General features: G+C 39.3%; 1 protein-coding gene across 2 annotated transcripts; it reads left to right on the forward strand.

Moving 5' to 3' along the window:
• Positions 1 to 621: 621 nt before the first annotated feature.
• Positions 622 to 13,501, forward strand: CUNH4orf36 (chromosome unknown C4orf36 homolog). 2 transcript variants are annotated; one of them, XM_020988578.2, is made up of 6 exons: positions 622 to 793; positions 2,867 to 2,994; positions 5,307 to 5,461; positions 6,597 to 6,964; positions 12,022 to 12,199; positions 13,290 to 13,501. In XM_020988578.2, exons 2-4 carry the CDS (start codon positions 2,930 to 2,932, stop codon positions 6,731 to 6,733), a joined length of 357 nt encoding a protein of 118 aa, XP_020844237.1. In that variant the 5' UTR covers positions 622 to 793; positions 2,867 to 2,929; the 3' UTR covers positions 6,734 to 6,964; positions 12,022 to 12,199; positions 13,290 to 13,501. The 2 variants fall into 2 exon arrangements, with proteins under 2 accessions (XP_020844237.1, XP_020844238.1); XM_020988579.2 differs by having other exon boundaries at positions 13,309 to 13,501.
• The last annotated feature ends 706 nt before the right edge of the window (positions 13,502 to 14,207 follow it).

Consider the following 14,207-nt stretch of genomic DNA (forward strand, 5'->3'; position numbering starts at 1 on the left):
GTTTTTTTCTATGTTGTGAGACTTCTCTCTTCCTTCTCTCCTTCCATCCAAATCTTAAACTATTCTTTCTCATGATTTAAAATGGGACCAGAAAGAAAATGATGGCTTTCATTTTGGGTGTCCAGGATCATGGATGCTAATTGTTATGGAAATATAGAAAATGAGGGAGGGGGGACAGAGATGACCACAATTTTTCTTTTCCTATATTTTTATGATACTTTGTTTTTATTTCATTTCTTAGTATATCTCTCCTTACACCCTACCTACATACATCATATCTAAAAGCAAATGGAACATTCCACATCCATAGCCCTTCATCTCTGCAAAAAGGAGCAGAGTTCATAAAACTCACATGGTCCACCCACCTCGTTTTACCTATGAAGAAACCAAGTTCATGACTCTACCCAAGAAACTGGTGGAAGAATTGGGCATTCTAACTCAGATCCTGACACTCCCAAGTTCTGAGCTTTCTGTTGATCAGCCGTCGCCCGACATTGTAAGCTTTGTATCCGACTCGTGGGCATTGCCGGCCCGGCACTGCCCGCCGGGCGCTGGGATTGGCCACAAAGCCCCTTTATTGTGGGCCACCTGCGTCAGCACCCGGGCAGCACCCCGGGCAGCGCCCCGGGGTGCGACGGGGCTGGAGGAGCTGTCCCGGCAGAACCTGTTTTAGCGAGGGAGCGGGTGCGCGGGCGTCAGGGCTGAACAGAGCAGGCCTGATGCCTCCGCCTGCCTGGCGCTGAGGACCGGGCCATTCCCTTTGGAAGGAGACCCCTCGAGAAGGCGAACATCGGTAGGGAAGCTGTGGCAGGCTGGCTCAGGGATCCGTGTGTGTGTGTGTGTGTGTGTGTGTGTGTGTGTGTGTGTGTGTGTGTGTGTGTGTGTGTGTGTGTGTGTGTGTGTGTGTGTGCGCGCGCGCGCGCACACCAGTGCATGGTGAGGGGTCAGAAAGGCGGATCATGGACTGCTGCAGGGGCCAAGAAGAATGGGAGGGGAAAACAGAGGAAGGAGAGGGGTAGGGCTAAGGTAAATGCTGCGAGAAATTTAGGCGCCATAAGCTCACAATTGCTTTTATTCCAGTGAAGATCCTGCCTCCAAAACAAACAAAAACAATTCAAGAAAACTTCATTTAGTAAATTTCCTTAGGAAGGAACGAGATTGGGTTCTAGAAAGTGTATCCCTTTAAAGTCAAATCTGAGAGGAATAGGTAGAAATTGAAGTTTTCTTTCCGTGTATGGGAAAATTTCTTTAGAATTAGACTTTTCCCCAAAGTGAGATGTACTGCTTTGGAAGGTACGCTAGTGCTCTTTAAGAAGATCACACCATTGGGGCAGCTAGGTGGCAGTGGATAGAGCACCTGCCCTGAAGTCAGGAGGACCTGAGTTCAAATCCAGCCTCAGACACATAACACTTACTAGCTGTGTGACCCTGGGCAAGTCACTTAACCCCATTGCCTAACCAAAATAAATAAATAAATGTAAATGTGACAAAACTCCTTAAAATTTGAGAGTTGTGATTCTTCCAAAGAGCCCAGTTTTTACAATAAGAAACAACCTCAGGCAGCTGGGTGGCACACTGCACAGAAACCTGAGTTCAAACGCAGCCTCAGATACATACTAGCTGTATGACCCCGGGCAAGTCACTTAACTGATTGCCTAAAAGAAGAAGAAGAAGAGGGGGAGGAGGAGAAAGAGGAGGAGAAGAAGAAACAAATTATCTGGTTTATATTTTTATTTTATTTTTTAATGGGCAGAGTAAAGAGAAAGATAACCCCCTGCAAAAGTCACATTCCATTTGTGGCATGCCATTATCACAAAGATAGTGTGGTAATGAAAATGGGGCAGTTAGGTGGCAGAGTACTGGGCTGGGAATCAAGGAGACTCATCTTCCTGAGTTCAAATCTGGCCTCAGATACTTGTAGCTGTGTGAGCCTGGGCAAGTCTCTTAACCCTGTTTGCCTCAGTTTCCTCATCTGTAAAAGGAGCTAGACATGGAAATGGCAAACCACTGCAGTATATTTTCCAAGAAAACCCCAAAGGGGATTGTGAAGAGTTGGATACAACTGAAATGACTGAATAAAAATGGAAAATACTAAGCTAGCCCTGTCAGAGCACAACTGGAATATTGTGTTCATCAGTTCTGGGTACCACATTTTAAAAGGGACATTGACAAACCAGAGGAGACAGAACAGAATGTTGGGAGAATTGGAGACTGTGCTATACAAGGACTATTTGAAGAATTAGAAATATTTAGCCTGGAAAAGAAAAGATGGGGTCAGGCTCATAATTTGGCTGTCTTCAGGTATATGAAGGACAATCATGTGGAAGACTTGTTCCACATGGCCTTGTTAACAAGTTAGACCTAAGAGTAGTGGGTAGAAGATGAAGTTTTTCATGCAAGGGAAAATTTCCTAGTCTACCTGTCCCAAAATTAAGTAAACTTGCCTGGAAGGTAATGATGGGAACACTGTGGGACAGCCATTTCTCAGAAATATTGTGGAGGAGACTCAGGGGTGGACTGGACAAGATGGCTGCTGAGGTCTTATCCAATTTTGCAATTCTGAGTTTAGCCAGCAAGTAAATCACAGTTGGATCATTCAAACAGGGTGCAATTATTGTTAACCTCATCCTCTTCATCAGTAGTGACATCCTGCTGGAGGGGAGGGAATGATTTAAATGGTGGCAAGGAAAAGATAATTAGTACTATCCAGAGTAAACAATGAAAAAAAGTAACATATGTAGTATCTTCAAGAACAGTAGTATGTCTTTCAGGATTTATCCTGAATGTTATGGGTTTTTTGTTTGTTTGGAATAAATTTTCAAATGAAAAACATTGGCATTAATCCTCTCTGATGTGAACATTTCAGACAAGGGTGAGAAAAGAAGATCTTATTTTTACACCAAAAGAGGTCAAATTGTAATTACTCGTTATGGCATATGGTTTGCCAAGAAAGCACACAGTGAAATCGGTTTTGCATAGAAGTTGTTACAATGTGTAAGTATTGATAGAATATTTATGGTAAAAATGAAGTTTTTAAGTAATTTTTAAAATAATTTTTAATAAACCCGGGGGCCTGGATTCACCCAACATTTCCTTTAGCCCTCCCCCCTCTCCCAGTGGCATCTGACAGAACATTTCTCACATCTTCATCCATATCTACCGTAAAAAAAAAAACCCCAGCTTGCTGGTCCCTCCTTTGATTACTTTCAGGCCACTAAGAAAATGACTAATCGATTGCTTTTTGGTATAGGCTATAACTGTGTCTCTAAAATATCCTTTGTTTGTGAGAACCAACCTTTTCAAATCTTGAAAAGAAAGGACCTAAGGCCAGAGGGAGGTTACCTTTCAAAGGAAGATCTATCAGAAAGGAAATAAAACCTGATGAATTCAATGATCTGGATTCTTATGAGTACTAGGTGGTAAACCGGATAGAGTGTCGGCCTGGAGTCAGGAAGACTCATCTTCTGAGTTCACATCTGGCCTCAGACACTTACTTAGTGACCCTGGGCAAATCACTTAATAACCCTGTTTACCTCAGTTTCCTCATCTGTAAAATAAGCTGGAAAAGGAAATGGCAAACCATTCCAATGTCTTTACCAAGAAAAGCCCAAATGGTGTCACAAAGAGTGGCACAAGATTGAAGCAACTGAACCACCACAACAAAGCTATTCCATTCCCAGTTGTAGCATGTCTTTGTGAAATTCACGATGCCCTTGAGATGCCAAAACCATGAATTTAGAAAAATTTAGAGTAAGTCAGTATTTAAGGTAGCTTTCTTGAAGTTTGAGTTATGTCTGGGCCTTACTTTGAATGACAGGTAAAACTTCATTATAACAAACACCATTACAAAGGACCATTCATTCTAACAGTATTTCCATGACTTGACGGCTGGCCCAAGAGCAACAGTGCTTTGATGATCTGATCACAAGGAATTGTGGCCCATAAGTACCCTGTACACCCAGGGATACAGAGTTGAGCAGAGCCTTTTTACTTTATTTTAAGTAGCTAATGTTTCTATGGTACTTTAAGGTTTACAAAGCATTAACAGATAAGAAAAATGAGGTTCAAAAAGATGAAGTGACATTCCAATCCAATGTCAATGGTAGGATGTGAACAGAGATCTCCTGACTCCCAGTCTTTCTCATCTCAAACTACTCATAGAAACTAAAACTTTAAAAATTAAAGATTTAGGATGATAAAAAGATGGATGTGATAACTGCATAACATCTTCCTTTTTTCTCCCAAATGGGTTCAAAACACTTCTTTTCTCTTAGAGAATCTAGAGAGGAGCTGTACTGAGTCCTATACACTAACAAAATGATTTATCACAATATCACAATAAGATTTTCCTTTTGATAATACAAAACTTCCTCTTTTGTATAGTAAGGCCAATATGCTCTTAAGTGTGAAATTTGTGTCAATGTTGAAATCTTCTCAGGTTTTCAGAAGAGGCTTTAGGCAGTAAAAAGCATTATTCCTCCCAAAATTAGCCCAGATCCTTCTCTGACACGAATGTTACAAATGTGTTTGGTTTCCCACCCCAGGCCCTGGACATTAGAAGCTTGGAGGGAACATAATACCCACGTTGTGAAAGAAGGATTAAGACTTGTTCTGCTTGGTCCAGCAGGGCCGATTAAGGATTAATTGCAAAGAAGCAAACTTGGGCTCGATCTCAGGAAACACTTCTAAATAATTAGAACTATTCCAAAGGGGATGGGCTGCCTTGGGAGGAGGACTTTTATTCAGGGGGTTTTCAGCAAAGACTACATAACCCACTTGTTAGGTGTGTGATAGAGGATTCTTTGTCAGGTATGAATAGGACTAGATAGTGACTAAGGTCGCTTCCCCTTCTGAAATCCCATAATTCTATAAGTTTGGTGACCATTCAAGAGCAATGATTAAAATATATATGGATATAATAATATATTATAATATGTAGCATATATTATATATAAAGAATAATATATGTATGATGGGAAGCTAAAACCAATAGGTTTTGTTTTCTATTTACCCATGAATTTCAGAGGTGAAGGGGGCATGTATGTGTACTTAGTGAAGCTGGTGGGTGGCCCAAAAGCACCTCTATCAAAGGGCAGAGAGCCTGCTCGCCCCCAAATCCTCCTGACTGAGCAGTATACAGATGCATTTCTGCATTATTATTATTACATACAGGATGCCCTCTATTAACCAAATTAGCAACCTTGGGAAGTCAAAGGTCAGCCTGAGTGTACGGTGTATACTTTATTGTAGCTTTCTATATTTTTGTATTTTGACTAATTCACAGTATCCACTTATTTCTGTCACAGTCAAGAGCCCTGGGAGCTAGCTTTGCTTACAAAGGCCTTGTACAACAACATTGCATGTATTGGAGTGCCTCTTTTTGAAGATATTATTTATGGTACTCCTTTTAAAATAAATCCTGGGAAAAAAACGGAGGATGTGCTACTCCCCACTGCAGAAAGTAAGCTCCTTAAATACTTCTAAATTATAAATTTTGTTACATTTTTCTTGTTGGTTAAAATGTTTTTAACTTAATCCAGATACTCTCTAACAAAAATGATGGAATGGATTTACAATCGCATACACACTCTACTGTTCTCTGGCTGAGTGCCCAGCACATAATGGTGGCTCAATAATGAAGACAAAACATCTTTATGATAAGTTTTCAGGATGTGATTGTCTAAGAGTGTAAAAAAAAACTGTTTTATACTAAATTATGTTTGACAAAAAGTCAATGAAATGATGTGTCTGTTTCCTATTTATCACGTTTGTCCCCTTCTCATTACTCACACAACCACCAGTCTAGTTCAGTCTCTCACCACATCTTCCCTAGACAATTACAGCTGCCTCCTAAATAGTCTCCCTGCCTCAAGTCCTCTCTCCTCTGGGTTCCATCTTCAGTTGTCCTGTGCTATGTCTTGCCACTACACCCCAGTGCCTCTGGAGGAGAGAGTGAGGCTGATTTTGAACAGCTCTGACTCACTTAAATCCAGTTCACTTGCAAGTCAAGACATCACCTTCCTGATGTCCTTGTTCCTCTTTGAGAATGAAGGACAAACAACCTCTCTGCTCTCCAACCCATTCTCCACACAGTTACCAAATTACTATTCCTTAAGCTTAGAGCAGGCCATCTCACTCCACTGCTTGATACACCCTGGGACCTTCCTATGGCCCCTGGGATCAAGCATAAACTCCATAATATGGCATTTAAGACCCTTCACATTCTACCTTCTGCCCATCTTTCCAGGTTTTTCCCCTTTATACACTCCTCAGCCCAACCAAATTGTTCTTTTTGCACAGATGATGTTCCATATTTTTTCTCTCCTTCAAATCTCTAGCTTCCTTCAAGATTCACCTCAAGTGCAAAGATTTTGCTAATCCCCACAGCTTCTAGTGCCTCACCCTTCCCCAGATTACTTTGTATATAACATGTATTCATATATGTTCCTATGTGTATGTGTTCCATCTAATTGAGTCTGAGCTCTCTCATGTCGGAAGCGGTTTTATTTTTAGCTTGGAATGATCAGTCTCTAGCCCAGTGCTGGGCACTCAGTAGCTACTCAATAAATACTTGATGCTTTGATTTTTATCTTTAGCAATAGAAATTGAAAAGGCGTACGAACTGAAGCATTTAAACGAAATTGAACTTCAGAAAAATGCAGCAGAGCAAATTCAGTCTTTGCTAAAAGACAAGAAAATTGGTTTGAGAAGACCTCTTCCACCCAAGAAGTGAAGATCACTTTACTGTTAGAGGCATGCTCCTTTGTCTCCCTATCCAAAGAGGATGAGGGGATCCAGACCATTCACCAGACTATATACCACTCAGTGCAGACCGTCATCGATAAGGAACATTCTTGTGGTGGATGAAAGAGTTCCCCCTGATGATACTTCATCTGGTGACCCAATGCACCAGCTTCACTATCCCCTCTTGAATCTTTCCTTTGGGCTCTCTGCCTCCAACACCGTAAGTTGTGCGTCAGCATTAGTTGAGACAATTGTACATATGCATTAGTGATTGTTTAGTGGGAAAGAGTCAGGTGTGGCAAAGTGTAATAGAGTCACAGCCTCAGAGCAGACCCACTGAGTGAGCCTGGCCAAACCATGAAGATTGCTAGGGGCAGGCAAAGGTCTGTCTGCATCAGCACAGGGAGTTTCTTCCCTGGGAGTTTTCTACAATTCACAATCTGGTTGTTTGTTTGTTTGTTTGTTTGTTTTTTGAGGCAATCAAGGGTTAAGTGACTTGCCCAGGATCACACAGCTAGTAAGGGTCTGAGGCCTCATTTGAACTCAAGTCCTCCTGACTCCAAGGCTGGTGCTCTATCCACTGCACCACCTAGCTACCCTGCATATATGTTATTAATTCGACTACTTGGTATAGTAGAGAGAGAACTAGCCTCAGTCTGCCACTTACCTGTTAGTTATATATTTGAAGGCACCACAATCTTCCCAGTCCCTCAGGTTCCCATCCCAGGAGCCATCTTGGACTCCTCAGCATCTTATCCCCCATATCCAAGCTGTTGTCAAGACCTGCCAATTTTGTAACATCTCTCAAATATGCCCCCTTCTCTCCTGACATTGTCCCTACCCTGGTGCAGGCCCTCTTTACCTCATGACTGCTGGTAGGTCCACTCCAACTTATCCTCTAACATCAAAGTGATTTTCCTAAATTCCAGGCCTGATCATGTCACCTTCTTACTCAATGAACTCCAGTGACTCTTTATTGCCTCCAGCATCAAATACAAAATGCTCTGTTTAGCACTCAAAGCCCTTCACTACCTAGCCCCCTCCTACCCTTCCAGTCTTCTTACACCTCAGTCCCCACCAGTGATCCAGTGACGCTGACCTTTTGACTATTTCACAGACAAGACACTCATCTCTCGGCTCTGGGCATTTTCGCTGGCTCTCCCGAATGCCTAGAACATTCTCCCTCTTCATCTATGACTGCTGGATTCCCTGATTTCCTTTCAGTCCCAGCTAAAATCCCACCTTCTACTGGAAGTATTTTCCAATGCCTCTTTGTTCAAGTGCCTTCTTTCTGTTAATTATTTCCTATAGGTAGTTTGTAAATATTTGTTTGCTTGTTGTCTCTGCCATTACATTGTGAACTCCTTGAGGGCAGGAACAATATTTTGCCTTTTTGTATCTTTAGCACTTAGCACAGTGCTTGGCACTTACTAGAGCATGTAATAAATGTTTATTGATTTTGTCACCCTGGGCAAATCCCTTAATCTTTCAATGTCCTGGGTGACTAAGACCATAAGTTGCATAAAAAGTGCCCATGATCTTCATTGGCATGGGAAGTAGCAATCATCTGGGGGCCCCAGGTATCAATGAAATAACAAATTCAGTCCATCACTACCGACCAACCTGCTATCCCCACGTTTCCCTCCCTTGTAACAAGTATGGATTATCTAGCAAAAATAAATCAACACACTGGAGATGTCTGAGAATGTACACCTCATCCTGCATCTGCAAAAATGCACGTCTCCGTAACCTTTCCGCCACTATTGTTCAATGCTTTGATTAGAGTTCTGATGTCTTTCAAAGTTGTCACAATGTACTCCTGATCCTATCCGTTTTGCTGCTTCAATCTGTATACATCTTTGAATCTGTCAGATTCGTCATTTCTTAAGGCATAATTAGATGTACCATTACATTCATACGCCACAATTTGTTCAGCTGTTCCCCAGCTGATGACCACTTTTTTGGCTTCCCATTATTTGCTACTACAAATAGTACAAAAATTGAGAAAATTATATTTTAGCAACACTTGGTAGCAGAGTAGAAAGAAACATTCCAGCTCAGCTCTACGACCACTACTATACAACTCACTTCTCTTTTTTTTTTGTTTTTTATTTTTTAATTAATTTATTTTGAATTATCAACAATCACTTCCATAAGCTTTTGAGTTTTTAATTTTTCTCCCCCTCCCTCCTTACCTTCTCCACAAGACGGCACGCAATCTGATATAGGCTATATAGATAGATAGATAGATAGAGATAGAGATAAATATAGATATATATAAAAACATATTTTCACATTAGTGATGTTGTAGGTAAGAATTAGAACCAATAGGAGGAACCACCAGAAAGAGGAAACAAAACACAACAGAAGAAAAAAGCGGCAAATAGTATGCTTTGACCTGCATTCAAACTCCATAGTTCTTTCTTTGGATGTGGATAGCGTTTTCCATCATGAGACCTTTGGAAATGTCTTAGATCCTTGTATTGCTGAAAAGGGTTAAGTCCATCAATATTAGTCATCACACAACGTGGCTGTTACTGTGTACAATGTTCTCCTGGTTCTATTCATTTCATTCAGCATCAGACCATACAAGTCTTTCCAGGTTTTTCTGAAGTCAGCCTGTTCATCATTTCTTATAGCACAATAGTATCACTTCTCTTTTTTAAAAAAATTATTTATTTATTTTTAGTTTTCAACATTCACTTTTACAAGATTTTGAGTTCCAATTTTTTTCTCCCTCTTTCCCTCTCCCCTCTCCAAGATGGCAATCTGATATAGCCTACACATGTACAACCATATTAAACCTATTTTCACATCAGTTGTGTTGTGAAAGAAGAATCAAAACAAAAGGGAAAAACCATGAGAAAAAAAAAAAACAAAAAAAATGTGAAAATAGTATGCTTCGATGTGCATTCAGACTCCATGATTCTTTCTCTGGATGTGGATAGCATTTTCCATCATGAGTCTTTTGGAATTGTCTTAGATCACTGTGTTTCTGAGAAGAGCCAAGTCTATCAAAGTTGATCACCACACAATATAACTCACTTCTCTTGATGGGACACAGATCCCCAGAGGGACAAAAGTAAAAGACTTCAGTTAGCTTGTTGTAGAAGAAAAGGACATCAATGGGGTGTTAGAAACAAAAATAAAAAGTCTTCCTCTCCCTGGAAAAGGCTTAGTTCAAACTAGGCTTGTTCCACCAGAGGAAAGGCAACCTCAGATTTAACCGAGGTTTAAAGAAAAGGTCTCGCTTTCCTCTCTTCTCCTAAGGAAAAGGCTTCAACTAAGACAAATCCCAGAAGGAGGGAGGAGCCTCAGTGTCTAGGGTGAAGGAAAGGGGTCAGGTGGAAGGAAGAAGGTCCTAACTTAGTTTCACTTCTGAAGGAAGAGGCTGTCTAGGCAAAGCAAAGTCCCCTGGGGACAAAGGAAAGGGCTTCAGCATAGACTGACCCTGGGAGTAGAGAAGAATTCAGCTCCTGAGACCTCCACACCAAAAATGAATAAAAATAAATGAATCAATAAATGATGTATGATGCCAGGGAAGACTTAAAAACACACAGAATAACTCCAGAATACCTACAATGAAATACTCAAAGGAAAAAAAAACACAACTTGCCCACAAGAATAATTAAAACTCCTAGAAAAAATGAGGCACAACTTAGTTTTTAAGAAGTATTATAAAAAAAAATGAGAACCATGGTGGAGAAACTTGGAGTTGGGGTTGGGGGGCAGATCAAGAGGTTGACACAAGAGATACAAAATCTAACATTAGTAATTCCCTAAAAATTAAAATGGACCAAATAGAAGATAATGTTTCTAGGAGTCAAAGAGAATTATTAAAAGAAAGTTCAAAATCGAGAAAATAAAGGAAAATGTAACATATTTGGAAAATAGATCAAGAAATAATGAGAATAATTGAGAATTGCCATTTTGGGGTTTCTTTCAGAAGGTGATTGGTAGATTTTTATCTATTTTCACGTTGTGCTCTTGTTTTAATAATAGAACACAATGTAAAAATAGAAGAATCCACTTATCACCTCCTAAAAGAAACCCCCAAATGAAACTCACAGGAAGTAACACACCCAAATTCCAGAGTCTCCACATAAGAGGAAAAAGTGCTATAAGCAGTCAGAAAGAAGAAATTCAAATGTCAAGGAATCATAGCCAGGAATTACACAAACTTTGTCAACTACTCTATGGAGGAACAGCATACATGGAATGAGATGTAACAAAAGGCAAAAGTTTGGCCTACAAAAATAACTTACCCACAAAAGCTACACCAATATAAGGCCTCTATCCCAAAGAGATCAAAGAAAGAAGAAAAAAGTCATATATGGACAAAAATATTTGTATACTAAAAGGATACTCATCAATTGGGAAATGAGAAGATCTTGTGTTATGCCAGAAAATGGAATTTATCACACTATTTGTGTGAGAAATAAGGAAAAGGATGATTTCAAGAAGATACGGATATTAATAAAAATAAAAATTTTTTAAAAAGACACAGACTCTTATGAACTGAATTAGAGTGAAATGAGCAGAACCAAAGGAACAATTTAAATTAAAACATTAGTATTATATAAATGAACAATTTTGAAAGATTTAATGAATTGGAGAAATTATATAAGTCATAACTTGCAAGGTTGAAATTTTTGATCGCTGATAATTTCAAAGGACTGAGAAAAAAGAATGCTATCCACCTCGATAGTGCAGTGTAAGAAATTCACTTTTAGAGGAGGTAACCAATATGGGAATATGTTCTAATTAACTATATTTATGAAACATAGGGGTTCTGTAATTTTTTTCAGGGAATGAGGGGAGGGGGAAGAGGGGGAAAACTTGATAATTGGAGAATAATTATAAAAATATTTTTAAACCAGTTTCCAAAGATTTGGTTTAAGAAACCCCCAAATGAACCAATATTAACCATATGTAAGTCTTATTCCCTAACTCCCTAATCCTAATTTATAAAGTTTGTTGAGATAAGTGGCCCAGTGGTATGAATTAATGAGCTTCCAACCGAGATTATAACTTTTGAAAATAAATAACATAGGAATACACAACGTGCTTTCCTTAAAAAAAAAAAAGGGGGGCCAAAATGTCTTGATTATTGTAATTATTGATTATTTAATTAAATAATCATTGATTATTTTTGTCCAGAGGAAGTATGATTTTAGTTATTCTCTTACTCATATTTAATATCAAATCCCTTAGTTTTATGAATGGAAAGTGTAAATCATGTATTTACAATGCCCTAATTCTCTCTTTTTTCCCCAGACATACTTTAAATGGCACATAAATGAAAATAAAACAAAAAAAGAAGAATCCTGCTTGTGAAGCATCATAGGAAGTGCTATATCCACCATAACCTAGCTGTTCTGCAGCAGAATCATACTTGCTCAAAAGATGGTGGTTGTACCATGATTACACATTGATCTCGAGCAGCTCAAGACAGGTGCTTAGAATGAGCTAATACAGAATTTCTTACGTGTTGGTTTCCTGTTAGGAGTTTTAGTGTCACAGATGAAGCAGCTGTGTCCCATTTTTAATTAAGAAAGTGAGAATACAGTTCCCTGTGCTTTCCTTGGCAAAACTCCTGAAGAATTTCTTCCTTAAAAAAAAAAAGTTCAAATGAAGATTCCTTGGAAAAAAAATTAAAATGTGCATTTATAATAATTTTTAACCTAACAAAATGCGAGTAAAATACAAAAAACCAAACCCTGAACTGCTTCAACTAGTTTGGTGATACCTTCGCAGTTAGAGTAAACCACTTGGATAAATTTTCATGATTCAAAATTCCTGAATGTAGCTTCCAGGGACAGGGCTTTGCTGCAATTGAATATTTTAAATGATTCCAGGGGTGGGGAACCTGAGGCCTTGAAGCCACATGTGGCCTTCTAGGTCCTTGGATGCAGCCTTTTGTCTGAGTCCAAGTTTTACAGAACAAATCCTTTCTTAAGGGGATTTGTTCTGTGAAGTTTGGTCTCAATCAAAGAGCTGCACTTGAGGACCTAGAGGGCTACATGTTACCTCTAGGGCCACATTTGAGGACCTAGAGGACTATGTGTGGCCTCAAGGTCACAGGCTCCCCATCCAAGGATTAGACCTACTCTATCTTCCCATGAAAAGGAAATCTAGTCTAGAATAAGACACTTGCCTGCAGCTCAGGGCATGGACCAAGTTTTGTTGAGTGGTAGTCTATGGGTTTAGAGACCTACTAATTTTTTACTTCTCATTTTCTTCATTTTCCCATTCTTTTCCACTTTGTTCTTTGCACTCATTTATATGAGTTTGACCTTCATCTGATCTGTTCCCATGATTGATATGACTGGTGTGGCAACATGTCAATGACATTGTGAGGATTGGTCTATTGCTGGACCCTAGATAACAGAAGTGACTCTATGTCTGCCCACTGATTGATCCATCTAAGTACCCAACAACTAGCTTGGTCTGCTGCATTTAGCAATGCAAGGTTAGCAGACTATCAGGTTAGCAAAATTCATCTAATCCAAGTGTGTAAGTTTGTCAAACTTGACTAATTACAGTGTCCTTGTGGTTGATAAGGGGAATCACTGCCCAGACCATCGGCAGATTGACTGCTCCTATGGTCCCGTCTCACTCAGTCCATGTGAATCTACCCAGCATCGACAGTCATACATAAGGGCAGAGACCAAAGTTATCTAAGACACCCACCGATGTGCACCCATGGGACTGAAGGGTGAAAACACTATACAAACAGAAAGGCCTGTGAGTAATAAACTACCTGATTTTTGATCATCTGAGTGCTTATGTTCCTTCTATGTACCTCCTCATTCACAATGCCCTCATGATCACTAAAAATATGAAAAAAAGTGTGACCCTGGGCAAGTCACTTAACCCCATTTGCCTCACCAAAACAAACAAAATATGAAAAAGTATAGCTATTAAATTAGCAACCACAGAATTTTCCCTGTTTTATTGTCAAGTCTTAGTTCTTCATTATTAACAGTTTTAATGAATAGCAAAGACAATTCTTTGTGTACTGGCCTATATTTTAGACTGATGATAATCATGTTTTTAGTTTTTAAGCACAAAGTTTACTTAATCCTCAACTCACTGAATAGGCCTGTACTACTATTTCTCTTTGAGGTTACTATCTATGATCTGTCCAAATGAGGGGGAATGGTTGAATCAGCCAATAATTAGTGATTTCTTAGAAAAATCTTTTTTAAGCTAAAGCCCACAAATTTAATCTCTATTTTGTAATATTGCTACTTCAAATATTTTTAAAAATTTTTTTTAGGCAATTGGGGTTAAGTGACTTGCCCAGGGTCACACAGCTAGTAAGTATCAAGTGTTTGGTCTTCATATATTTTTAATAATTATTTTTTTCAAACCTTAAAAATATTTCCCTTAGTCTAAGGCAACTCTGAAAGACTCACAATAGAAAATGTTATGCACATCCAGAGAAAGAACTATGGAGT

This window comes from Phascolarctos cinereus, unplaced genomic scaffold (genome assembly GCF_003287225.1).
Source record: "Phascolarctos cinereus isolate Bilbo 61053 unplaced genomic scaffold, phaCin_HiC Scaffold_9;HRSCAF=440, whole genome shotgun sequence".
Classification (NCBI taxonomy): Eukaryota; Metazoa; Chordata; class Mammalia; order Diprotodontia; family Phascolarctidae; genus Phascolarctos; species Phascolarctos cinereus.